Source organism: Pimephales promelas, chromosome 25, assembly GCF_988280905.1.
Source record: "Pimephales promelas chromosome 25, fPimPro1.hap1.1, whole genome shotgun sequence".
Lineage (NCBI taxonomy): Eukaryota > Metazoa > Chordata > Actinopteri > Cypriniformes > Leuciscidae > Pimephales > Pimephales promelas.
Window position 1 is genome coordinate 18645176 of NC_142793.1, and position 26504 is coordinate 18671679.

The 26504-nt window shown below is 35.9% G+C and overlaps 1 protein-coding gene across 2 annotated transcripts; it reads left to right on the forward strand.

The window, feature by feature from the left end:
- Nucleotides 1–1114: 1114 nt before the first annotated feature.
- On the forward strand, nt 1115–26497 carry cald1b (caldesmon 1b). 2 transcript variants are annotated; one of them, XM_039657846.2, is made up of 17 exons: nt 1115–1209; nt 10260–10370; nt 15376–15495; nt 16082–16544; nt 16664–16708; nt 16805–17392; nt 18460–18501; nt 18621–18694; nt 18788–19046; nt 20692–20823; nt 20943–20986; nt 21083–21158; nt 21233–21373; nt 21483–21605; nt 23053–23121; nt 24280–24313; nt 25305–26497. In XM_039657846.2, the coding sequence occupies exons 2-17, from the start codon at nt 10291–10293 to the stop codon at nt 25316–25318; spliced, it is 2304 nt and encodes a 767-aa protein (XP_039513780.2). In that variant the 5' UTR covers nt 1115–1209; nt 10260–10290; the 3' UTR covers nt 25319–26497. The 2 variants fall into 2 exon arrangements, with proteins under 2 accessions (XP_039513780.2, XP_039513781.2); XM_039657847.2 differs by lacking the exon at nt 16805–17392.
- The last annotated feature ends 7 nt before the right edge of the window (nt 26498–26504 follow it).

The window sequence follows — 26504 nt, forward strand, 5'->3', positions numbered from 1 at the left end:
AGCCTTCATCTTCACTGCCAGTATGAGACTTTTTGTGAAAATGAAGTGATCTAGGACCTTTATACAGTGTGTGGCGTGCTATGAAGTATATCCCTCACAACCTCGTTTTCTACCACGTTAAATTCAATATGGCGTCGAACCTGGCCAATTACACCAAAATATCAGAATTACTACTTTCAGAATTTGCACTTTTGTCACATTCTACAGTTTGGATCTTGACATGACTCCAGGTTCCCAAGTTTTATCTACTTGAACCAGTCGTGTGAGCTATCTGGTCTCAGTTACGGCAGCGCTTAGCTTGGCGAGTTTGGTATTTCGTTCCCACTGCGTCTTAAGCTATACGCAGCGTTGAGTGAACTTATGAAAGAGAATGTCTCTGGTTACTGATGTAACCTATGTTCTCTGAATAGGGAACAAGACACTGCGTTCGCTGCCAAGCTCCTTGCGCTGCCGACAAGCTTCCTTTTTCGGCAGAGAAATCTTAGGAGCAGATGGCGCGCTAATGTAATATTACAACGCAAGAGCGTCGGGGCAGCGCCTGCGCCATCAGCCAATGAATTGGTGTGATTCTATAAGGGATTCAGACAATCGGCACACCCAGAGGGCATTCCCACTGCGTCTTTAGCTACACAGCGTTTCGTTCCCTATTCAGAGAACATCGGTTACATCAGATGAGACGTTTTTGTTGTTCACACAAAGACCGTTTTCAAAAGCTTCCACTTTGAAACCCGTTTCCATTTTCAAGCACCCATAATGTCCAATGGGGCGTTTAAAAAACAGGTTTCAAAGTGCACGTTTTTGAAAACGGTCTCCAGTTAAATAACAAAAACGCAGATCTCTGTAAACGTACCCTAAACCACATAAGATGTTTTGTTTTTTTAGTAGGGTTAGTGTAATTTAATTGCAAGTGTATTTTTTCATTCTTTGTTTTGTTTTCGTGTAGTTTGTGTTTTTTTTTTGTGTGGGGGGCTTTACAAGTGTAATATATGACAGTGATCTATTAGGCTACTTATGGATGGAGGAAAGCGGAGGAAAACTGCTGCCAAATGCTTTGATGTGATGAAGGCAGAGGCGGAGTCTGAAATGCTGCACATTTTATAAAATGTGGAGTCACGACTCATGTAATTCCTTCAGTGCCCTTTCAGCAGCACGATCACACTTGAAGACTAAATTGGAGAGCGCACTGAAACCTGCTCCAGTCTGTTACAGGTAGGGGTTAGAAGCATAGTGCTTCATTTTAGCATTTTAATATGTTTTTGAATTCAAATGGAAATGCTTTCATTTATATTAATGCTTTTAATGTATTAAAACATGCTTCTAATGGCAACATAATTTACTGGAAGTTAAATTTGTAGTCTTTGCAAGACAAATTAATTGTGTGAAAAATGTTTCCCCCTGGCACTTGCTCCCTTGTCAAGAACATCTAGATTCCCTTTGCTTTTAAATTACAGTCAAAGTTAATTGGAGGGTCTCCCACAAAATCACTAACTATTTGTTTTTAGCATGAGCTCATGCAGCCTTTGGATCTTTCTAATGAGTGTGTATGTGTGTGTGTGTTGCATTTAACGGCCAGCTTTACACCTTAAGTACACCTGCATAGCATAGCTTTAGTACACCTGCATCATGCTACTTTAAAATCGTTTCTGCTCATTGTATAGAGGGTAAACTGGGGCAATCACAAAGAGTCTTTACTCTTTTAGCTCTTGAACATTGTCACTGTTATTTTCCAACAAAATAGATGCTTTTTACACTTTGACCAATTGCAAAAGATACAATTAAATAAAAACAATAATAATTTTAGCAAAAACATTATTCTAAAAAAAAAAATAATAATAATTTTAGCAAGAAAAAATGGTATTAATATTTCTTATTATTTCATGTTATTTCCCAGGAAAATAGATACTGTTCAGACACTGAGCAATTAGAGAGGCATGTTCTTAAGCTGTATTGTATGGGGTAAGTTGTCACAGCTGAACCTGCCATTAAGCAGCCTATAGGTTTTATTTTTGTAAAGAAAATTAAAAACACCGAAAATATAGAAAGGTAACAAAAAATTTGAACACTGTTAATTTAATTACATTTTAATGAAAAAAAAAAAATTAGTCAAAATTATTTAAAAATTAAAAATAATAATGGCCATAAATACATTTAATCTAATAAATGAATAAATAAATAATATAGCCCAAAAGTATGTATTAATAATAAAATTATTATTATTTCTTATAATTATAATTATATTATTATTATTTCTTATAATTATTATTATGTCTTTTATTTCATACTGTACATAATTAAACATTTTGACCAAAAAATATTTCACGATGAATGCATGTCATGCGACTTACATTTTAAGATTGAGTAAATAAACCATTACAGACATTTTTTTTTTGAGAATGTCTCAGTATTATATCCCAGAGTGCAGATCTGGTGACAGATGAAGCAGTGTATGGAATGCACAGCGGCAGTGTGTGTGTTTTGCGCAGCTGAACAGAATCTGGAGGCAATTCAGCACACAGCGATAACAGGGCCTTGGCACAGACTGCGGGCAGGATGTTAGGAGTACTGCCCTATGTTTCCGGAGTGGGATGGGATCAAGCTTGGGAATGCTGCTGGCCCTCAGTGCCCAGACTCAGGGGGGAAATCAGAGAGCAAGGGATGCTGGGTCAGCAGGGGCCCATTAAGGATCAGGTAGAATCATTGTGCTCAAAGGAATCATCCAACCACACGGAAAGTGACATTGATATCAAACTGGTTGCTTTGATTGGCAGACATTCCAGTATGAATATTCAAAACTAAAAAGGGATATTTAAAAATCACAATCACCTATTACATTTTCTGTTGAAACCTCCTGTCAGCTTAATCCATCAGGATTGGAGATGGACCAGACTATGCACTCAAAGTAATCTATAGTTATTTCAGTTGTGCTAGTAGCTGGATTTGGACTTTTAGCACCATTCGTAGTAATATATAACAAGACACAATTCCTTAGACTGTTCACAGTTCATTGCTGCCAGATGTTGAAAAGCAGGTAATTTGAAGACAAATTTTCCATAGTGCTGCCTTGAATTATGCAGCAAACACTTTTTGGGATGGAATTATATATATTGGAACTGGAGTGTACCACTTAACCAAAAATGATGGACAATTGGCACATGTAGCATTCCAAAGGTGTGAGGTCAGAGTGAGACGAAGCTGAACTTTCTTAGGGTAGGTCCATCAAAAATATGTATGGGGAAGTCTGCAGCTGTTTTTTGTGCGCAAGGCCGTAATCCTGAATTCGTTTTGAGGTTTACTCCTTGAATGTGTTCCTTCGCAACATACTGTTTATCATACGTTATCCAGGTGTCAAGCTGTGGAAAAGCTTTGACGCTGGAGTGCGCGTGTGCCAAGTCAGGTCTTTTCCTTACATGGTATAAGCCACTAGGCATGAGACCATCTCCTTTCCGACACATGTGGATCCGTCTGGCCATGATCAATGTCTTGTTGCCCAGGAAATTTGGAATGTGTTTAACTGCAATTGAGGTTTCTTTCCAAGCATCTCGGTGTTCTGCAGTCCAACTCCTTTGCACTCTCAAGACCAATTTGTACACTGAGGATTTTACTTGCTAAATTTTTAACATAGTTAAAAGTGGGATCATTCTTACCTTTTTAGGGTTGTTTTGCTAAATAAACACCATTCTTGGTCATAGTCGGCCACCTGTCCAATAGCACATTGAAACGTTTAAAATGCTTTAATATTTACTTCAAAATGGCATGCTGGAAATGACTGATAATTTGTGCACTCAAAAATATTTAGATCTAAATTTAAGATTAATGTATTTGAATTGCATCTTAGTTTTAACATGAACTAACTAATAAACTTAATGTGATACATAACAGCCATCCATACATTAAACAGGTAGGATTTCTGTAATATTACTAATAAACTGAATGTATTTACATATTTATCTTCAATGAAATAGATGCAAATAGTTAATAATAAACTATGCCACAAGTTTTTGAGTGTAGAAATTTTACCTGCTGACAAATATGCATCACATTAAATTTATTAGTTTATGTAATCCAAATTGAAAAGGAAATCGTATATGAAATTCAAATGAATAAATCTTAAATTTTGACGGTAGGATGCACAGATCTGATTATAATCAGAAACATTCTTATTCGACTCAGCTTGAGGGGGTCTGCTGGAATGCATTAAATAGACAGAAGTCTGCAAATGTTTCCTCTTTGCATGCTAGTGAGAGTTTTAGGGAAGGAACTTTGAGAGCACAAATGCAATATTTTGAAACAATAGTAATGCAATGCTTCAAAACTTCACTTCACCATATGCCTATTTCAAATGGCTGCTTTTCCTTTCAAAATCATTAGCGCTACGGGTAAGTTGGTCCTCCTGTTTCGCACTGTAAAAATGCTACCCTTAATTCAGGAGGAAATGGGCAGGCCAGAGAGAAAGAGAATGACTCATTTAAATGATCGAGACCCTACAGTTTAGGACTCTGAGGACAATTTGTGCTCCAGTGCTTCAGGGGTGTACTAAGTAATGCCATTTCCCCAAATTTTCAATGTTTAACAGCTGGTGTACAGAAATGAGAGGCATCACACAGAGGCAGAAGGGTAATAGAGGGCAAACCTATTCAAAACATCAAGAGTCATGACTAATCACTGCTATTCGGGTGTTTTTGCTACTTCTGTTCATTAAAGGATGTCAAGATGCAGGCATGTATTTCTTAACTTTCTCCGTTATGGTATATAAATATATACACTCTCAGAAAAAAAGGTACAAAAGCTGTCACGGGGGCTGTACCTTTTCAAAAGGTACATTTTTGTCCATTTCAGGTGCTAATATGTGCATGTTAGGTGCTAATATGTACATTTTAGGTCCGAATATGTACATTTTAAGTGTTAATATGAACAATTTAGGTGCTAATATGTACATTTTAGGTGTTAATATGTACATTTTAGGTGCTATTATGTACATTTTAAGTGTTAATATGGATATTTTAAGTGTTAATATGTACATTTTAGGTGCTAATATGGCCATTTCAGGAGCTAATATGTACATTTTAGGTCCTAATATGTCCATTTTAGATGGTAATATGTACATTTAAGGTGTTAATATGTACATTTTAGGTGCTAATATGTACCACTAAGGTACCAATATGCAGCCTTTGGGTACAAAAGTGTACCTTTTGAAAAGTGACAGCTTTTGTACCTTTCTTTCTGAGAGTGTGTATATATATATATAAATCTAAGTGTCTTGATTGCTCCAGGAGTTTGCTTGATATATTATTTGGGGAATAAAGGCTTACATTGCTAGCAATGTAAGAGTGTCATGTTCTTTTTTAGTAACGCTTGCTGCTAACGCACAAAACACAAACCCTCTCAAAAAGCAATAAAAGACAAGCATGTCTTTGTGCTGGACGTGATATACACTATAGTTATTTATAGATACTAGTCTTCCACTCTGAACTGAAGCCCATGTTAGTTTCGCAGGGTGAGCATCTTTAGCCATTTTTGGTTAAGCAATGCCTCACCAGTCAGCAGAAACTCCGTCCTGTTACACATCATTGTACAAAAGCCTTCACATATTTATCTGGTCTGACTTTTACGATCCTAGCCATTGATTCAGCACACCTCTGTTTGGGGTTCCCCTGATTTGTGCATCTGGAGATTGGTGTAACGGAAGTAGAGGAGTGAATTGAGAGGGCTTGATTCACTGCCAGTGTACAGCTGCTTCTACTGCTAGGGCGAGATGATCTTGATGTGATTTGAGGTTTTCGTGTAATTGCCAGCATTAATGCTAATTACACATCAAAAAGACGGGTTTAAGAAAAACATAACATCTCACAGCCTCCTTTGATAGTGTGAAATAGCATGACAGACGTGCCATAAATTAAATCTTTCATCTTGTCCTCAAAAGTTGTGCAAATATGCTGTAGATGAGCAAATGATCTATTATTCTGGTTTATTGTTTAACTCTTGTGGTGTGCGCCGACACGAAGAGCGAGTGAGAAATGATTCCACATTTCACTCCAACACAAACTATGGGCTTTATATTATTGTACAGCAAATGATATCAGAATGTTTAAAAATGCCTGCATTATCCTACATATTATCCCAATTACATGTCTACTTTAAATATAACTGTAAATATAAATATATATATACTGTAAATATATTAGTATATATATTAATATATATATATAAATATAATATATAAATTAATATATAAATATATTTATATATTAATATATTATAAATATATTATATATAAATATATTAATATATATACTGTAAATATATTATAATATATTAAATATATATATTTAATATATTATTAAATAATATATATATATATATATATACTGTAATATATATACTGTATATATATATATATATATATATATATATATATATTGGACATAAGATGTTAATTTCAGTTGAAATTATTTTATAATATGAGAAGAAAGAGACCCCAGAGTGATGCTACAGAGATTAAACTATAGCACAGGTACTTCCTAATGTAATAATCATTCCTCATGCTTTGTAGCAACAGGTCTGAATAAGTGAATAAATCAAGTGAAAAGCAGGTACTCTAACAGTGACTAGAAAAACATTTCAGCATCTTGGACAGCTCTTGTTGGTTTTGGCTAGGACGTATAGATCCCACCCTGATGTGTATTCTGGCTCCACACATTTGTCCTGTCCGCACGTATTAAAGCTTTATAGAAAACCCACAAGACAGCTCGATATGTCATTGTAAACGGCTTCACCCACTCTTACCTGGGTGGTTGCTCTGACTTCCTAACACACAGGCTTCCATTACGGGCTTAGGATACGGTATATACATCTTTTTAATGCATTTGGACATCATCATCAAGTTTTTTTGTTTTTTTTTTCATCTGTTTGCGCTTTAGAGCAAAAGCATTATGCTGGTCATACTAGAGTCTATAGTGCATTCAAACACTCTGGGTAAAGAATGAAAACCATGAAGAGGGCAAATTGCCCAGGACCTGGAATCAGTCGCAGATGTGTAAATTAAAATGTGTTCTCTATCTGTCATGTGGAAATGATTTGTGGATCCTACGATACTTTGTGGAAGGAAGACTAGACATGGAAAGGGAGTCTGGGAAATGTGTAACATGCCTACTATACCCAAAAGCGTTCTGTAATTTCTCTATACTGTATGTAAGAGTTAAAGTGTAGCTTCGCCATTTTCAACCTGCTTTATATTGTCACAATGTAAGTACCAGCCCGTTCTCTTCCCAAGGCATCATATAATGACGCTTTTGACAATGCGTATACATCCAACGTATAACCAGGGTCTAACCCTAACCCTACACCAGACCTAAACCTACCCATAACTGAAGCATGTTAAATTGATGCTAAAAGGTGCCATGTGCGTTGGAAGTATATGCATTGTCAAAAGCGTCACTATATGACGCCCAAGGATGAGAATGCATTGGTAGTACATTTAGTCATTGTCTGTGTTAGCTGGAGAAATTCACATTTATTTGTAAGCAAAAGTCTGCTGGATGACATACTTTTGGGATATACATCCCATTGGAAATGTTCACTACGAACACAAAGGTTTTTCAGAATTTCCGCCGCAGCTTTGCAGCCTACAACGTGCTGGATGCGTCACTGGAAACCGAAGGCATTTCACTCTAAATCACTCACATTTACTCCGGGAACAAAGAACTAAATACTAAAAGTTTGCTAAGAAGTACTTCATACTAAAGCAAGGCAGGATTTTAACGGTAAGCGTAAGCGGCTCTATAGCAGACTGGTGGGAGTGGCCTTGGACGGCAACATGCCCAGTGCATTATGGGTGTTTTCCAACCTATTTTGCAAAAGGGAATCTAACAGCCTTTTTTGTCTAGTCAGGTAGCAGCGATTTCAATTTTTGTATAATCAGCCAAGTTTTATTGAAACCCCCTTTAAGATGAGCAGAAAGTGGAAAATAGGTTTAAGAAATTAATTAACCTATATATCAGCTATTTTACATAGGTAAAATTCCTAAAATCGTCAATGTCTCTATTTGTTCCTAAAGTTTTGTTCCAACATAAAAATAGATTTTTAAAACTATATCACAAAAAATATTATTCTGATGCAGTGGGGTTCAAAGGCATTAAAACTGATAAATAAACAGTGCAAATAAAGTAGTTTTAGAATATGATATTATATGATATTAATGCTAATAATTAATGCTTTTAAATCATTCATATATTTTTTTTTTTTTACATTTTTCAGATTTTTGTAATTTCAGTATCACACAGTATATTAGTACATTGATATATCCTTTGTTATGCTGGTCATTTCAATTCTTAAACTTACATTTCTGCAAACTCGTGCAAATTTTTAACAATTAAATTACCTTTTCTACAAAGGTTTATATGGACCACTTCTTGTCCACTGGTTACTTTACTAGACAATTGCACAAATTTCATTTTTAAAAAGTGCTGAAAACTGCATTTTAGTAGCATTTGATGAATGCAGTGAAAAGTGTTCAATTGAAATACGATAAATTTGCTAATTTGCCACTGGGGTCACCAAAACGTTCTCACACCATGTTATTCAAAAAGCCCAATGCGAATGTAGGAAATTGCATACATATTGTCTTATGCGTCAACCCGTGGTCAAAGCACATCAGCCTTCTGTTGACAGATGTGACGGGTTGTAGGCAGAGGTTAAGAAGGTTCAGGAAAGCCGTCTGCGTCTATCACCCAGAAAGCCTTCACATGAGGTCACTATTATAGGACTTTTTCAGTTTATGCACATATGGAGACTCTTGTGGTGCAAGAGCCTTCTTCCTCTGCCTCTGGAGGAAAGCCAAACCAAACACGCCTGCAGCTCTGGTGGAAGCAGCCGTCCAACAGGTCCACTCACCTCTAGCCTGCTGTCTAGCCCAGCACTCCACACATGTGATATGTAGAGAAGAACACAGAACAGGCTTTGTCACACCACCAACCTAATTGTTCCCACATCGATGCAAAGGTATTATAATATAAAATGGAGAGAGACGACTATAAAATGCTTAACAAAATTAGTTCCCTATCTTGGATGTTGAAGTGCTGACCAACCAATTCAATGGCTTCAACAATATAGAAAAGTAGGAGTGACACTTAAAAATAAACTGAAGGAATAAGTTATTGTCGTGTTTTAAGATCAATTAAATAAATGGATAACAATAAAATTAATGAATCTTTTTGAATAAAAATAAATAAATGGATGCATCTTACTGTCCAATGAGACAGTCTAGTATACTTCGAATTGTATGGTTGCCCCAACAAGTGAATTGTCCAATGGAATTCTACAATGAAGAAAAGCAATTGACAAACGACAAAGACAAGAAATTAGCAAATAGAAAGAAAAGAAACTTAAAATGCAACTTAAAATTGTGTTAATTTAATATTTCACGAGGCAACCTATGCACCCCAAATTTACAGTAGCACCTCAATGCAGTACATGAGATCCACGGGAGTCGGATCAAGATTCAAGGGGTGGAGATGGGTAGGATTAGGGTTGGGTTTAGGGATCAGGGGGCGGAGTTGGGTACGTTTAGGTGTATGTAAGGTGGGAGGAGTTGGATGTGGATCCGATGTGGATTTAATGTTCTGCAGTGAGAGCCATCTCCAAATTTACGCAAATTCTGTTTGGAGCTGCTAGTTAAACACTGAATTACCAAGTTATTATATATATTATACCAAAAATGTATGTTTTTTTGTTTATATTGGTGAAGGCACTTGGGCACTTGGCAGATTGCCTCTTCATGCATAATACGATTTTTGGCTTTGTCTTTATCAAGCGAATGCGCACGGTTTAACTGAAATGTGTCATTTCCGTTTTAGCAATGTGTTGGACTTAAAATCAGAAAACATAAAAGCATGATTTATTTTAATAAAATTCTCTCAAAAAAGGCAGAAGCACTTTATTTTACAGTCCTGTACTGCATGTAGGTAAACATAAGTGCAACGTAAAATAAAGTGCAACCTAAATGATAAGTACAATGTATGGAGAAAGGTGAGAAAATGGAAAGAAGATACAAAAATGTTAAATATTAGAGGAGGATTAGTGGTTAAGTTGAATGTGGGCAAAGTTTGCCTTTCCTGGTAGTTGTTCCAGGGAAATTGAATCAAGAAACTGGAATGTTGTGGTTGGTCCTGGTGAGTTATAAGCCAAACAGCTGACAGGGAGCGTCTTGACTTTGAATTAGAGTGATCAGGATCACACTGTCTGACTGTCTTCCTCTCTTTCAGCTTGCACCCAAAGAACTCTGCGTGAATCATCATGGACGAGGAGTTCGATTTCGAGCGTCGCAGAGAGATACGGAGACAGAAGCGAGAAGAAATGCAGCGGGAGGCAGAGAAGTAAGTTACACACTGCCTTTACCTCATTTTTTTATACATTGAATTTACAGTCAATCGATTTCACCATCAATCATCATTTCAATAAAATTCAGATCACTGTCATCCCGATGATGAACTGAATACTATTTTAAGAGCTGTCTGAAAAACTCTGGCCAAGTTGGAGAGGCCTGTGTCTGCGAGGTCCAAACAACAGAGCCTCTGCTCGCCTCTCTATTCCTTATAAAGGTTGACATGCTTGTAAATGTCTTCCTATGTTTACGGTGCTTTGTTACAGTTGATGGGGCGGTAGAGTAAATCCAGATAATATGTGATTTTGGACAGACGCTCATTGGGTATATATTTTTAAGAGTGTGATGGTTTCTTTCGGACACAGAATGGTTCGACTGGCAGATGGGATGTGCACTAGTTAGTTAAAACCGCAAAGTTTTACCGCAAAACCTAAGATAAAGAAATCAGAAAAGCTTTTTTCCCCCCCTGATTATCCTAGTTGTAATGAAAAAGTAATGATATGCTATTATTTAAATGTTTGTTTTGTACTGCTTAAGTAATGATTTCAATAAAAATACATTTGTTATAGTAATTTTGGTAACACTTTACAATAAGGTATTGTTTACATTAGTTATTATTTATGTGACCTTATAGTAGTTTTCTAATAAAAATCACCTTTAACAATAATGGAACTAATGTAACAAGAAGCAAAAAAAAAATCTTCAAATTGTCATAAACTGGCTTAATTCTCTTTATGAGACTTTTTTTTACAATAAAATGTAGAATAAAAAAAATGTTTAAATATTTTTTTATTTGCGAATGGTGACCTGTGCATTTTGTAAAATTGACCTACTTATCTGTCTAAGATTTTACTTATGATTTCATGTTGCTTTTAGTAGATACAATGCAGCTCACTAAGGGAGAATTGTTTGTCATTATAAAGAAAAGAGAAATAGCATTCTATTGCATTACAGGTCTTTTGTACACAATAAATGTCAATTATTCTGTGTTTGCACTGGGTTTGTATAAACCAGATTAGATTTATTTATGCATGTCTGTTTTTACGCAAGCCTTCTGTGGAAATCCGTCTTTATTTCAAGAACCGCTTATAGTCCTTTCCAGCAGCGAACATCAACGTTCTTGTGTAATATATAAAGTATGGACATTTAAAATGGTCATTTAAGGCCTGCAACCCTTTATTCCCGTCATATTAATTCTTGAAATACAACAAAAGTTTCTATTAGCATGGGTAATGTGTGCTGTGGGTTTGGCAGGCCAGGTTTGTTCGGAGTGTTTATAGTTCACGATGACTTGGCCCACTCATAGACCGAGAGCTGCAGTTTCTCCATCCCTCTACAACTCCCACTGTCCAGAGCTCCATGTAAGGACTGATCTGGAGATGACAGATACTTTACTGCTCTTTGTGAGGGGTAATACTCAGTCCAGAGAACAGATGACAGCATGTACTAATGTTACACATGACTGTCAGCACATTTGATCATATTTTAGCACAGCTTGGAATGCAGATGAACAGTTTCGTATTGTTTGTGTAATTGTGGAAGGTAGTGAGGTTAATGGATGGTGTCTGTGGCAAGGGTGCAAGAAGATGCTCTAATGATAGCATACACTGTTAGTCTTAAACTTTCCATGTTTTCCGTTTCTGCAATTGCAATATTTAGGGTCTAGAAGATTACAGTGTTTACAGCGAGAATTTTTTATTTTATACAAAAGTCTTTATGATATCTATTCAGATAAAGGAGGAGAAGACTATCTGGTTAAAAATGGACTCTTATGATTAATGTTAATTAATTAGAAATGCATGAAAAATACATTTCATATTGAAAGACTGAAACTTCTATGATAAGCATAAAATACATTTGGATAATTTTTTTTTTGATGGCAAAAAGTCAAAAATCACCACTGTCCTGATATCATAATGAATAAAGAGCCTAATTAAAATAATAGAAGTCTTAGAAAGAATTTAAAAAATATTTTATATATATATTTATTTCTAAAGCTACTTTCAATTTGATGTTTTTTCTTTGATTTAACACAATAATTACTTTAATTTAAATGTTTTTTTGGGGGTAATTTCATATATGCCCTAATATGTATACATCTACTTATCTATACATCCATCCATCCATCCCTCCATGCATCCATCCATCCATTCATGCATCTATCCATCCATGCATCCATCCATCCATGCATCCATCCATCCATCCATGCATCCATCCATCCATGCACACACACACACACACACACACACACACACACACACACACATATATATATATATATAATTAATTACATGATAATTACATGCAGATCGAATAATAATCAAATTAGCTGCAAATTAATCACATATTAAATTTGGCTCTAAAGTCATTGTTGTGTTAAATGAGAAACGCATCAAAGATCATGGTCATCATTCGTTTTTCATGATCATAGATTATCTTGTCTTTGACCCTGTGGTCTCAGCACATTAAACTATGAGACAATAGACTGAAAATTACACATAAATTAAAAAAAAAATCACTTTTAAGCTTCATTGTGGCAACAATCCGATCTAAAAAGGAACTTTCGAATCCAGTTGATTCCCGCAAGCCAAATCCACCACGCCTTAATAAAAGCCTTTCATCTTCTAGAGAAATGATGAATTCTGACACTTTCTGCTTTTTTGTGTGCATATTAAACTCTGAGTGAGGGCGATATATTTCTCTTCTGTGTAATCCTTCACTTCTGCTGCACAATGTCATATTTCAGTCTGGTCTCAGAAGCTGTTCAGTGCATATGTGCTGGAATGACCCAGAGAAAAACTTTATTGAGATGGATGAGTCTCAAGAAAGAAACCTCAAGGCATTTCTACCACATCCACTGGCTTTGTAGTGGAGAAAACAAACTTTATTGGAATCATATCTGGAAAAGAAATATTCTCTATGAAAATTATTGATGCTAAAGAATCCAAACTCCCCCAAATCCCAGCCGCCTGTCATGGTTTCCAGTTCAAAACAGCAACGGAGAGCACCCGCATATTTCCGTCAAAGGAAGTGATCATGGCATCGCCACTAAATCCCTTGTGCTTGATTAAACAACTCAGATGCATCAGCATATTTTCTGAGCGTGTTTGCTCTTTCAATTTTACCACTTCAGAGAACAATGCCATCATAATTCTGTCCAATTTAATTTTCAAACATCCGAGTATGAACTAGACTGTCAAAGAAATGGTGTGTGGCTTCTAATTTAATACAGTATTCAGCATGTGAATTACATGGATTCATTCTACATTCATTTTGTGCCACAATGGCGGCATCCAAAAAATTCAAAAATCTATTGTATCAGTCCATATTTAGAGGATTTTTGGTCATCATGAGTGGCCTTTCTATAGTACTTAAAGGAATGCTTATACTGTGTTTTCATATTACATTTTAAAATTACTTGTATTTTGTACTCACAATATTGTATTGTAAGTGAACAAGTATTGTCTTGTTGAATGTAATATAACTGCTGCTTTCATTCCAAGATTCAGCCAAAATGTTTCAGTATCTCTCAGGAGTGTGAGCTTTCTCCCTCCATCTCTCATTGCATTTCATCTGTAGCACGGGAGGGCTGAAAGCTATTGTATTCATCCAGAAACACTTCTTACAAAAGACACGTATTCCTCCAAGAAAATCACAGATACTCCATCTGACTGTCTTTTTGGATGACCTTTTCCAAATGGAACTCCCTGAGAGGACCGGATTGTTTCGGATTTCCGCTTTTAGGTCTGAGAAACAAAATTGCGGTCCCTGTTATGGGTTTCTCTCTATCATCTACAACATCTGCAAATGATTGGGAAGGGAAGTGAAGAGGAGATGGGGGGAAAAAATAAAACCCATCCTCCATCAATTGGTCATTTCAAGCGCTCTCACTGCCTTATATACACCAACATGCCATGACAAACTCAAGCCAGGACGGACTCGCTCAACTTCAGCAGCAAGAGAGAGAATTTGAGCACAACATTGTGGGTGCAACATCTGAGACCGACAATGAGGCAACTCTAAGGGGATAAAGATTTACAATCTGGCTAATTTACCATGACGCTAAGATGCTAACAAAGATTTCCCCTCAGATTGCAGTCCAAACATCTCTCTGTATACTCCCATGCCTCAAAGATTTCATTACAGTTGAGGTTTTCGGGTCTGACTGGCATCTTAAGCAAGCTGGTAAACCAAACATAAATAAACATAAGAAACTGTTTATATGAATCTCAAAGTCTTAAAAAAAGTATTTTGCATTGGCATTGGATCGCCGTGTTTTTTGATGATGTAACGTGGTTATACATTTCAATCGTTTCAATGCTGGGTATGATTATAATAAATATTGTAAATTAAAGAACATTTAGAGGAAATTAAAAGTAACAAGTGGCCTTTTCATAGTAATATAGAGACTTCTGGGAACATTTTTTCTAATAATAAATTATAAAATAACTTGCAATTTGTATTTACAAACAGTACTTTATTGTAAGAGCGCATGAAGATAATATAGATTTTTACTTTAAATTATACAGTAATTTATGCTTTTTACTTAAAAAAAATTTAACTTTTTTTTTAGTAATATAAAATATTATAGATAAACAACCACATTTAGCATGGTCAATGTTTTAATGTATTAAACAAATAAATAAAATAAAAAAACAATACATTTAAATACTACATTTTAAAAAATACTCTTAACTATGTTAATTAATACAATTATTAAATTTAAATAATTTAATAATAATACATTTTTATGCACATATTAATTTCTACTCTTTTAGCTTAAAAATCTGATCATGTTTTTTAGTAGACTCTGTATATTTAAGATTACATTTGGTTGTATTATCAAATTTGACTCTTCGGTGATGTTTATTTCTCACATGGTCTTTCAGGGCTGAGCCAAGAAGCATTCATAAATCTGTCAGTATTGTCTGTCTGCATTCATTTGGAAGAATGAGAGTCTTACTGTAACTCATGTCTGTGTCCCGCCGCCTCTACAGGATGAACTCTCATGATGATGATGAGGAAGTGGCTCGGGAGCGTCGGAGACGAGCCCGTCAGGAACGCCTGCGCAATATGGAGAATGAGGAGTTGAGTAACACAACAACAGAAACAAACAGGTAGACCCATCCAAAAGCATCTTTTTCATACATTTTGTGAAAAAATGTACAAAGCACTACACATGAAATGCTGGAATAAAAAATGTATATAAATATTGTGGCCATGAATTGAGAATTCATTCCCTCATTTTATTCATTCCTCCCCTTATTTTAGTTAAATCGTGGCTACAAATTAAAAAAGTGTTCCCTCGTTTTACAAACAAGCATAACATGGCCACGATTTACTAAAATGAGGGAATGAATTAAAAGGGAACAAATTATATGTTTGTCTGCATGTCATGTACTACATAAAAAAAAAATTAAACTTTTCGAAATGAAAAGCTTTTTACTAAGTTGTAGGCTTAAATGCTCAAAAACACATTTGTAGACCAATCTAAATTTATTTACAAAACTTTACCAGAATTCATTTATAAAGTTTCTTTACATCAAATGTTTTGATTTAAAATAAAGTGTATTTTTTATTTATTTAATGTAAATGTAATGTAAAAACCTAATTATAAACTTAACCAAAGCATGATATAAAATCTAAAATATTTTTATAACTCATAAAAGCACTCGGCTACACTGATAATGGTGTTGTTTTCAGTACAGAGACGTCCTCATTGATCTCTAGTTCTGCTCCAGCTGAGGATGATGATCAGACTCTCTTGGAGAAGATCGCCAAGAGAGAGGAGCGGAGACAGAAAAGGATGAAGGAAGCTTTGGAGAGACAGAAGGAACTTGATCCCACCATCACGGATGAAACGGTCACCACCGCCACAGAGGACGAGCCAAGTCGTAGAAACGACAAATTAGAGTCCTCCCTAAATGACATTTCCTCAGTGGAAACCAATTCCTGGAAGGAAAAGGAAGAGATAAAAGAGGAGGAAAAGGAAGAGATAAAAGAGGAGGAAAAGATAGAGGAAAGCAACGTGGAGGTTGAGGAGACAATCGCGGTAAAGTCGGATTCGATGTCATTTACAGCAGTAGACGAACCTAAAGAATCTTCAGAGAAGATAGACAAACCAGAAGAGGAAGACAGACCACAGAGGTCCTACCTCAGAGAACAGGTCATTTCCTCAACATTTTTTGCTGTCATTCCAACTTATGATGAAGGTTCAGTACATTAGCGAGGCATTTCATGTGGTTTCTGCATTATTCGTTTATTCTGACACTTCATTTGTTACAGGAATCCATGGAGGAGAAACCCAAAGAACCAGCAGTGCCAAATGAGGTATGAGGTTCTTAAAAGTTGAGTTTATAACAAAAAAAAATTGGTGAATGTCTTTGAATTAAGTTATTTGTCTGAAATGATGTGTTATATTTTTAGGAAGAATCTGTTAGTGAAAATATAGAGACTAAAGAACAAACAAATGTAGATTTAGCAAGTCCAGATTTAGAAAAGAAAAATGTAGAATCTGAAAGTCCGATATCAAGAAAAGAACCAGCAAAAGAGGACAAAATAGAGGTGGAAGTCATAGTGGAGCCAGATACACCAGAGATTGAGAAAGAAAAGCAGGTAACGAAAGAAGAACATGTTGAGGAACCTGAAGAACATTCAAAGGAACCTGAAGAAGAAAAACTTGTGGAGTTGAAGGTTCGAATTCAAGATAAAGCTCCAGAAAAGGAGGCGGCTGAGAAACCTATGAAAGAGCAAGAGAAACCCCCTGTATCTGTTGAAGAAACACCAAAAAAATCATTCAGGGAAGTTGAAGTGAAGGCCAAAACCCCAAAGAAAGAAGAGGAGAAACCACAACTGAAGATGGAGCTTGAAGAAAAACCATCAACACCAAAGAAGAAGGTTGAGGAGAAACCTGTGACTCCAAAGAAAGAGGTTCAGGAAAAGCCAAAATGGAAGAAAGAGGCTGAAGAAACGAAGGCCAAACTTGAAGAAAAAGTCAAATCAAAAAAGGAGGAGGTATTCGCCTCTTACCCCGAGTGATGCATAGAAATCACATTAGTATGCACAGCTCACGCTTTTATTCCGCATTTCCATTTGACTGAATGGACACAGTGTGAATCTCATGAAACCTGTGAAGAACATGTTCAGGTCATTTCACCCCCTAAAGGATGTTTCATTCCCTTAATACAAAATGTTTTTTTTATTTAAATTGTAAGATTTATAATCTAAATATGTATATAAATCATAGTTGTATTTGTTTCATTTAATTAATACTGGTTTATCATTGTTGTACACAACTTTTGTTCTGTAATACACTAAAAAATGTATGTATTACAGTAATAATAATCTAATGAGAATTAGCATTGAGAATATTGGGAATTACCAATGGGGGTGCACTCTAACCCAATGCTGGGTTGTTTTAACCCAAATTTGGGTAAAATATGGGCAAACCCAAATGTTGGGTTAAAAATGTAATTTAAAATTTTAAACCAACTTCAACTTTCACTTTCAACTGTATATTTTTCAATTGCATTTTTAACCCAACATTTGGGTTTGTCCATATTTGACCCAAATTTGGGTTGAAACAACCCAGCATTTTTTTAGAGTGTGTCACAGTTAAAAAAATAATTGCTTAATTTTCCTTTTGATTTTGTGGTGAAATGTCACCTAGACATGTTTTCATAAGATTTACCCATTTATGATCACATATCACTTTTCTACAGTTGTGGTCATAATTATTGGCATCCCTGGTAAATATGATCAAAGCATTTATTTCATAACGTGATTTCCCCCCACTTACAATTCTTTTACCTCAATGAAAGGTTAGATTTGTGCGATTTTTTTGAATGAAAGATTAAAAGGATAAACAATGCATATTGATCATATTTACTTGGGCTGCCAATCATTCTGACCACAAATATACAGTTCTGAAAATGCAATATTTGTGTCAAGACTGCCTGTGTTGCTCTGTTTTTGCTGTGTAATTTGCATGCAGTGTGGTCAATTCTACATGCAATACCCATTGATTGCTATGTTAGAAAATCAATTGTTCAAACTAATGGTGCTTGTTTTTGTCTCTTCAGTTTATGGAGGAAAAGCCAAAACCTTCCCATTTGCGTGACAAAGTAAGTGAATGGTCCAAATAGCATCACAACTCTAGCATCACAACGTTTGTGTTTGACAGAAGGACAGCTCAACATGAAAATAAAATAACAAAGCTAATTTACTGTTTCTCCATTCAAAGCTAAAAGTGTCAACAAAGCCACAAGATGTAGCTGAAAGCACCGCCAAAGCCAAGAAACCAGAGAAGACACTAAGGCACAGACAGATTGATTTGTCATTTAACAATTGATTCTATTTGTTTTTGGAGAGCCACAATGAGTGTAAAGCCTTTTTTTCTTCACATTTTAGTCCAACCAGCTTGCGTTCTCCTGAAACAGAGAAGCAGGATCCCATCGCCAAGCTGGAAGCAGAACGCAAGCTGCAGGAGCTGAAGCGCCGGCGGAACGAGACGGAAAGCGAGGCGCTGGAGAAGATGAAGCAGAAGCAGCAAGTGGCCGAGGCTGAACTGGAAGAGCTGAAGAAGAAGAGGGAGGAGAGGAAGAAGGTTCTGGAGGAGGAGGAGAAGCAGAAGAAACAACAGCTGGCAGAAAAGAAAGCCAAAGAGGAGGTAGATTTGTTTTTGTTTTTCTACCTGTAAAGGATAAAGTATGGCTGAATGCTAATTTGCATACTAATTATGCTTACTAAAAGTGTTGTGCTGCTGGTGGGAAAGTATGTACTCTTAAGTATATATTTAGACAGTATAGCAGTATTTAGTTAACTTGATACTAATGCATAACCCAGCCTGATCTCACAGGAATTGGTACGAATTTTACGAGGTGGCTAATTCGTAACAATTCATTTGACCTCACTCATACGAATTAGTACCATTTTGCTAAATCGTACATATTTTACATATTGGCCAATTCAATACGAATGACCTACCCCTTACCCCGCCCCAAACCTACCCATCACGTGGGTTTAGACAAAATCGTACGAATTCGTACGAGTGAGGTCGTACGAATTAGCCACTTTTTAATCATTCGTCGAATTTGTACGAATTGGTCGTGAGATAGGGTAGCATAACCTGACGTATAGTGCAAATGATTTTGGGTAGATTTCTCAAAGATTTTGCTATGAATGCTAGTTCTATTCTGGCATGCTATCTGGTAAAAATAGTGTATAAATTGGAATCAATCAAATTGTCAAGAATTAAAATCTAAGACTAAACCCCAAAGTATACTCCGGTTTTTAGTGTATTGTGCACTGTCGAACACATAGGCTTCCAAAGTATACCAAAGACTTTAGATATACAAAGACACTTATATTATATGAATAGGACAATATGGTGCAATAAGTCCCGCCTTCTAAATAGAAATGAACTAATTGGTATAAAGCCATTGCCTTTGGAAGCTCCTAGAAACAGTCAGTGTTCTGAGACGTACGCTTAGGACTGCACATGCATAGCTAGTCCTGCCTGAAAAATGCTCTTTTTTTTTTCTCATGATTGGAGCGTTTAGAAATTTATGAGACAGTTTTAGTCAGATTTCATTGGTTGTTTCAAAGTTGAAATAAAATCATAACAGCTTTGGAGAATTTGATGTTTCCCCATTCAAACAGATGTTTCAAAGATGGCCGCCGAGTGAAATGATCTGCTTTAAAGGAATTATGAGTAACTATTTGATAGCGTGTGGAAACACAGGCGCTCGGCACGTGAACTAGAAGTTTCATCCCTGTCCTGTATCTCTAGAAGTCATTACTAATAAAATGAGTTGTTACTTGTCACACAAGCGCTTAACGTGGGCATCTATTGTTTATTTGATTGCCATCTTAACGATTGCCATCTCCAGTAGTTGGTTGGGTTTTTTTGCCTGTGAAAAAGCGGGTCAGCCCAGTGTTGCCATCTTGTGAACAAACTAATTACTGCACAAAACATTTGATGTGATGGCTGCACAGAACCTGATTTCACAAAGACAGTGCAACATGTTCCAATAATCTTTGTTGATCCTGGAACAACATTCTAATCAACCAATCAGATTTGAGAGACAAGTAAAGTTTACAGTTTATGTCAAGTTTAGGCTTACAACCAGGGTAAGCCTATAGGTGCTTCTACATTTTTTTCACCTATCGTTTGCCTCTGATTTTAGGGACAAGTTATGGGTAGGGTTAGGTTTCGGACAGGAATGTTGTTCCAGGATAAACAAAATAGGTTGACTTTTTTTGTGATTATTATAATGTGGCCCTTGTCGTCTTCTCTCCACTAAAATGAACAGGAAGAGAGGAGGAAGATGAAGGAAGAGATTGAACGAAGGCGATCAGAGGCAGCCGAGAAAAAAAAACAGAAGGAGGAGTCGAAAGAAGGGAGCAAAGCACCCTTCATCGCTCCAAAGAGCGCCTCTGCAAAAGTCAGTGGCTCTTGGACCTATTCTAGTGTCACTTACAAAAAAAGCACAATGTTTTTGGGTGATATGAAACTAATGCGTTTAATGTGATACACTTTATGCTGTATTTGTATATTTGACAGATTGGTGAGAAAGCTGAATTTCTTAACAAATCTGCTTTAAAAAGGTAAGAAGTAATTTTATAGTATGCGGTAACAGTTGACCAAATACTGGGGTCTGGGATATACTCAGTTGATTATTTTTTTTTTATATATATATCCAGTCCGGTGAAAACGTCACACACTCCAATAGTTTGCAAGATTGGAAACAGACTGGAGCAGTACACTTCTGCTGTTCAGGTGAGGAATCGCGAACACTAGAGCGGCCATCTCTCGCTTATGACCCAGTATGAGACTCTTTATCTGTTCACCAGACCAAAGAGTTGACCAGGTCACCCAAATCTCCTGTGGACGTACCTATGGCTGAAGGGCTGCGGAGCATCAAGAGTATGTGGGAGAAGGGGAATGTGGTCAATCCCACCCCAAATCCTGCAAGCCCCCCAGCGGTCACCAAGGTACAAGAGGAGAGAAGCTGTTTTAGTACATGACTGCTGAAAGAAACCGATACAGCAGGATTATTTTGTCTGAAAACAGAAGTATAAAATGTCCTAAATGTCCGATCAGGAAACAGCTGGTCTGAACATCGGCGTGGCTGGGCGCATTAACAGCTGGAAAACAAAGACTCCAGAGCCGAAGTCCACTGAACCGAAACCAGCCCCTGAACCAGAAAAACCCCCAGCCAAAACAGTGAGTCTTAGTTTAATCTATCTATCTATCTATCTATCTATCTATCTATCTATCTATCTATCTATCTATCTATCTATCTATCTATCTATCTATCTATCCATCCATCCATCCATCCATCCATCCATCCATCCATCCATCCATCCATCCATCCATCCATCCATCCATCCATCCATCCATCCATCCATCCATCCATCCATCCATCCATCCATCCATCCATCCATCCATCCATCCATCCATCCATCTATCTATCTATCTATCTTCTATCTATCATCCATCCATCTTTATAGTATTTATTATTATAACAAGCTTATATTTTAGTTTTATTTAAAATGTAGTTTAAACGTTTTTGTGATGTGCTTTTGTCATTTTAACATTTCTTTATTAAATTTTTTATTCCAGTTTTAGTTTTTTTATGTGTCATTTTAGTACTTCAATTTAAACTTATTTCAGTTAGATGCCAAGGCAACAATGTTTTTCCATGTAACATTTACATTTTATTTTATTTCAGCTTTTTTTAAATTAGTGAAATCTTTATGGTTGTTTTAAAATGATTTAAAAAGACCAATAACAGAAGAAAAAAAACAGAAAAAAAAAACATTCGGTCCCCCCGAATGTTCAAGACGTCTTTAAAGTAGAACATTAGGTTTACATGATTTAACATATAATTTATATATCTACATTTTCTAAGAAATCATAGAAAGCAAAACGTTCACTGGAACAGTAAGGAGTGGTTTTACACAGGTTGTGTAAGTAAACACTCTTATATTCTGTATGGTGCAGGGTGGCCCTCCAGTGAGTCTTTAGTGTATTGCATTTGACCATCTGATTCTGGTTTAGATTTAAGAATTGCAGCAATCACAATTTTTTCAAATAAAATGTTTTCTGTATTAGAAAAAGCGAATTCTATATACATCAAAAATATTTAACAAGGCAGCAAATACAAGAAACAGAAAACATAAACTGAATAAATAAAAAAGGGGAATAAATAGAAAACTACGGCAAAAACGAAAATCCTTACACACACACCACACAAAAAAGACACGCTAGAATTATAGATATGTATATGATTGTATACACATTTCTACCCTCACCTTCCCCCTCTAAAAACGTAAGCTTTAATACAGGAAACATAGGTTGTTCATGGAATCTATATATGAAGAGTTCAGATGCAAAAGCCTCTAAATGCCATTTGAAATTTTCTTCTTTAATGATGATTTTTATCAAACTTGTATATTTAAGTTCAGTAATTTCACTTAAATGACAATTTATAGGTAATCTTTATTGCCATTTAAGTGAAATTACTGAACTTAAATACACAAGCTTGATAAAAATTATCATTCTAGAAGAAAATTTCAAATGGCACTTAGAGGCTTTTGCATCTGAACTCTTCATATATATATATATGCAAATCTAATGGAGTCTGGTTTGTAATTTTGTGTTTTGACAGGACCAGAAGCCAGCTGATGTCACTAAACCACGTGGCCCATGGGAAACAAAGGGCTCCACACCTGCCAAGGTGAGCTGAGGTTGAAATATAATGACGTGTTCAATCCATCAAAGTCAGTTATTATTTCCATTCACCAGCCCAGAAAAGACATTAACAGATTTCGAGGTATAACGGGAACACCACGTCTGATACCTGTTGATGTTATGAATAATTATTCACTTCAAACAAATTATTGGCTCACCTACCAACTTTACAATTAACTAGCAAGTCTTTAAGTTGCTGAATATATGTGAAAGATTTATCTCAGCCCTCAGCCAATTAATTCAAGTGATGGCCCTGTTTCCAAAAAGACCTTTTATCTTAGTGGTTCATTTTATACTGCATATTGATTTTATATTGTCCCTTTCTCAGGCATAACTAAAATATTCTGTCAGATTAAAATGCTTGCTTATGTTCTTATTTTTAATTTCCCCCCAAAAGTTGCTCTTATAATATTTTTTCACACATTGACAAAACACATTCTCATGGCAATTTGTAACTATTTTAAATTTTGGTGAAATATTGTCTAATTAGTATGAATTTGTATAATCTCATTAGTACGTTTTTGTACAATCTGCTTATGGCCAAGTAAAGTTAATGTTTAGGGGTGGGCCTTCGTGATGATCTTTTTTCTAAAAATCACATCGTACGAATAAGGGATGCACAATATACATTGGCCACCAGAACATTGGTATCGGTAGCTATATGTTAATTTTTTATGTTATTGTAATCGGTCCAATAAGAAAAAAAGTCTGATATCTTAAAGCCGATAAATAATGGATTATTTTAGTTTGTCATACTGTATGTTATCCAATGACTGGGTGGCATTATTTAGGCATTATATTATTTATGTGTATGGCAATAGATTTTTTTACATATATAAGGAAAATTGGCCATAGTACAAAGTATCAATATCGGCTTTCAAATAGTATCGGTTATTGGCTTTCAAATATAAAATATCGGTTATCGCTTTAGGCCACATTTTATATATTAGTGCATGCCTTGTTTTAGGTTTAAAATACCTAAAGCAAGACATTGCTTTAATGGTGGTGGTGGTTGAGGAGAGATCCCCTTATATGATTGTAAAGCGCTTTGGGTGTACAGTAGTACACATGAAAGCGCTATATAAATGCCTCATTCATTCATTCAAGACTTTTTCAAAATATAATACATTGCTTTTTTCCCCAGGTGTTCGCAGCCAAAAGTAAATTCGTCACAAATGGTGAGTGCCTGTAGTTTTTAGTTTTTTCTTTCTCATTCAGTTCCAAATATCATTATTTATATAGGCCTTTTTTTACATTTGTTAAAGTGATCGTACATCTAAAAATGAAAATTCTGTCATCACTTACTCACCCTCATATACTGTATATACAAAAGACTTTGAGATATTATGAAGAATGTTTTAACAGTTTAAAACATGGGGAGTGGGAGCGCTGTCTGTTTTAACTGACAGCGGCGCGGTGACAGCAAATGTCTTTAACTGGCTAGTGCTATTGTAAATCTCTCGTTCGCATATCACGCCACTCTATATTTAAAGCACCGACCTTGTTCTCCTGCATTGGTACTCCACGAACCGCTGGCGTGTCAGGCATAATTCCAGTGTGTTCATTTCACCCAGCACCTCTCGTGTAGCATCATAACGCATCGCATTCCCTCCCGCAGCTGTTCAGTCGTGCCCCTGCATAGACGTGAATCACTGGATTAGCATGATGTCCCATGGCAAAGCAGTTTAATATTTAGAGTTACAGGAGGGATGAAAGTATCACATTGTCAAATTACCCGCCTTAACACCCACATCTAGCACATATTCTAAGGGATTCGGCTTTTTGTGATGTATTATTATTCATTCAAAGATACTAGCAAAGATGTTAACAAAGAAGCTAGTGGCAGCAATCCTCCCTTCTCTTTCAGCTGTCCTTGAGAGTCACATAGATGACAATGAACTAGATATTTGTCCGACTTGTGGAACAACTTGAGACACCCATTACAATGTCACTTGTGCATTTTCGTCGGGGTCACGGCCCCAACGCGTTAACTCACTAACTGGGAACAGGTGCGGATGGCTAGTCTATTTGCTTTCGTGTATTTGAGGATGTGTTGAAAAAGCCTGCTGAGTTATACACATGACGTATGTAGAGCAAATGTAACTCTCTTGCATAGTCTCTTTGCGAACTCATTAACACTTTAACAACACATTGCCTTCCGTTCTACAGGAACAAGAAAATAAGGACATCCGAATAACCCCAGATCAGCCAAAATGGAAGACGCTTGCATAATATGTGCATCATTTCGCAACTTCAGAACACAGATTTTACAACAAGTGGCAACCAAACACAGTACAAAACATAAATCATACAAAAATATCTTCCAATAATGCATAATAAAGTATTAGTATTACTATCAAACATTAACAAGAGACATGTGCATTTACGCTAAAACACTGTAGAGTTTGATTGGACGCAAGTGTTTAAGTGGAAAGTGTTTTCACCTCCGTTTTAAACATTAATAAGCTTATTTATTTTGCTATACTAATGCATGCTTACGGTTATTTTTTTTTCCTGCTGTTCATAATGCTATAAGATGAAAACAAATTTGAACAAAAATCTCAATCTCAACTATATAAACATTTAACTATATAAACAGCTACCAGTAACCATTATATCTAATAGATGCAGTCACATTAGTGACAATTTTGTGAGTAATTTTAATATCGATTTTAATTGGAATAGTGATAAAAATATAATAATAAAAATACAACAGAAAAATCTTTTGAACTTCTCATCTTCCCTCTGGGGTTTCAGATGGCCTGTTGAATTGACACATGATTTAATGCTTGTGGTTGAGATGTTTGATTGTGCTTTGCTGATGCAGCTTTTGCCAGTATGATTTTTATTCAAATGCTTTGCACTTGGAGTCTCAAAGTCATGTTATGAACACTACACATCTGATAAATCCGCGGGGTCACATTAGTCACATTTTTATAAAGGAAATTATAATCATGAATTCAACATGTAACAAATAGTAATAGGCCTACATTCAAAATGTAAAGTAACGTCACGTAATGCGAATTCGAAGGTCCGAGTTCCCCAAACTTGAACTTTGGAACGCATCAAAATGCAAAACTTTTCGCATGAGCTTGCGTTTGAGGCCTGACATATACACACGCATACCGTATGAATGGAGGTCAATGGAACGAAAAGTGTAGTGTGACCGCCCCTTAAGACAGTAATAAAAATCGTACAAAGATAGCATTATAAAGTATTTGGGAAGTAATATAGCTAAACTATATATACATTTTTTAAATATTTCCTACTTGAACAGTTCAGTGATGAATGATGATCCCAACAACTGTACAATTATTGTATTTTCAAGCAATCCTACACAGTAAAGTAACGATACATGCACACATTGCC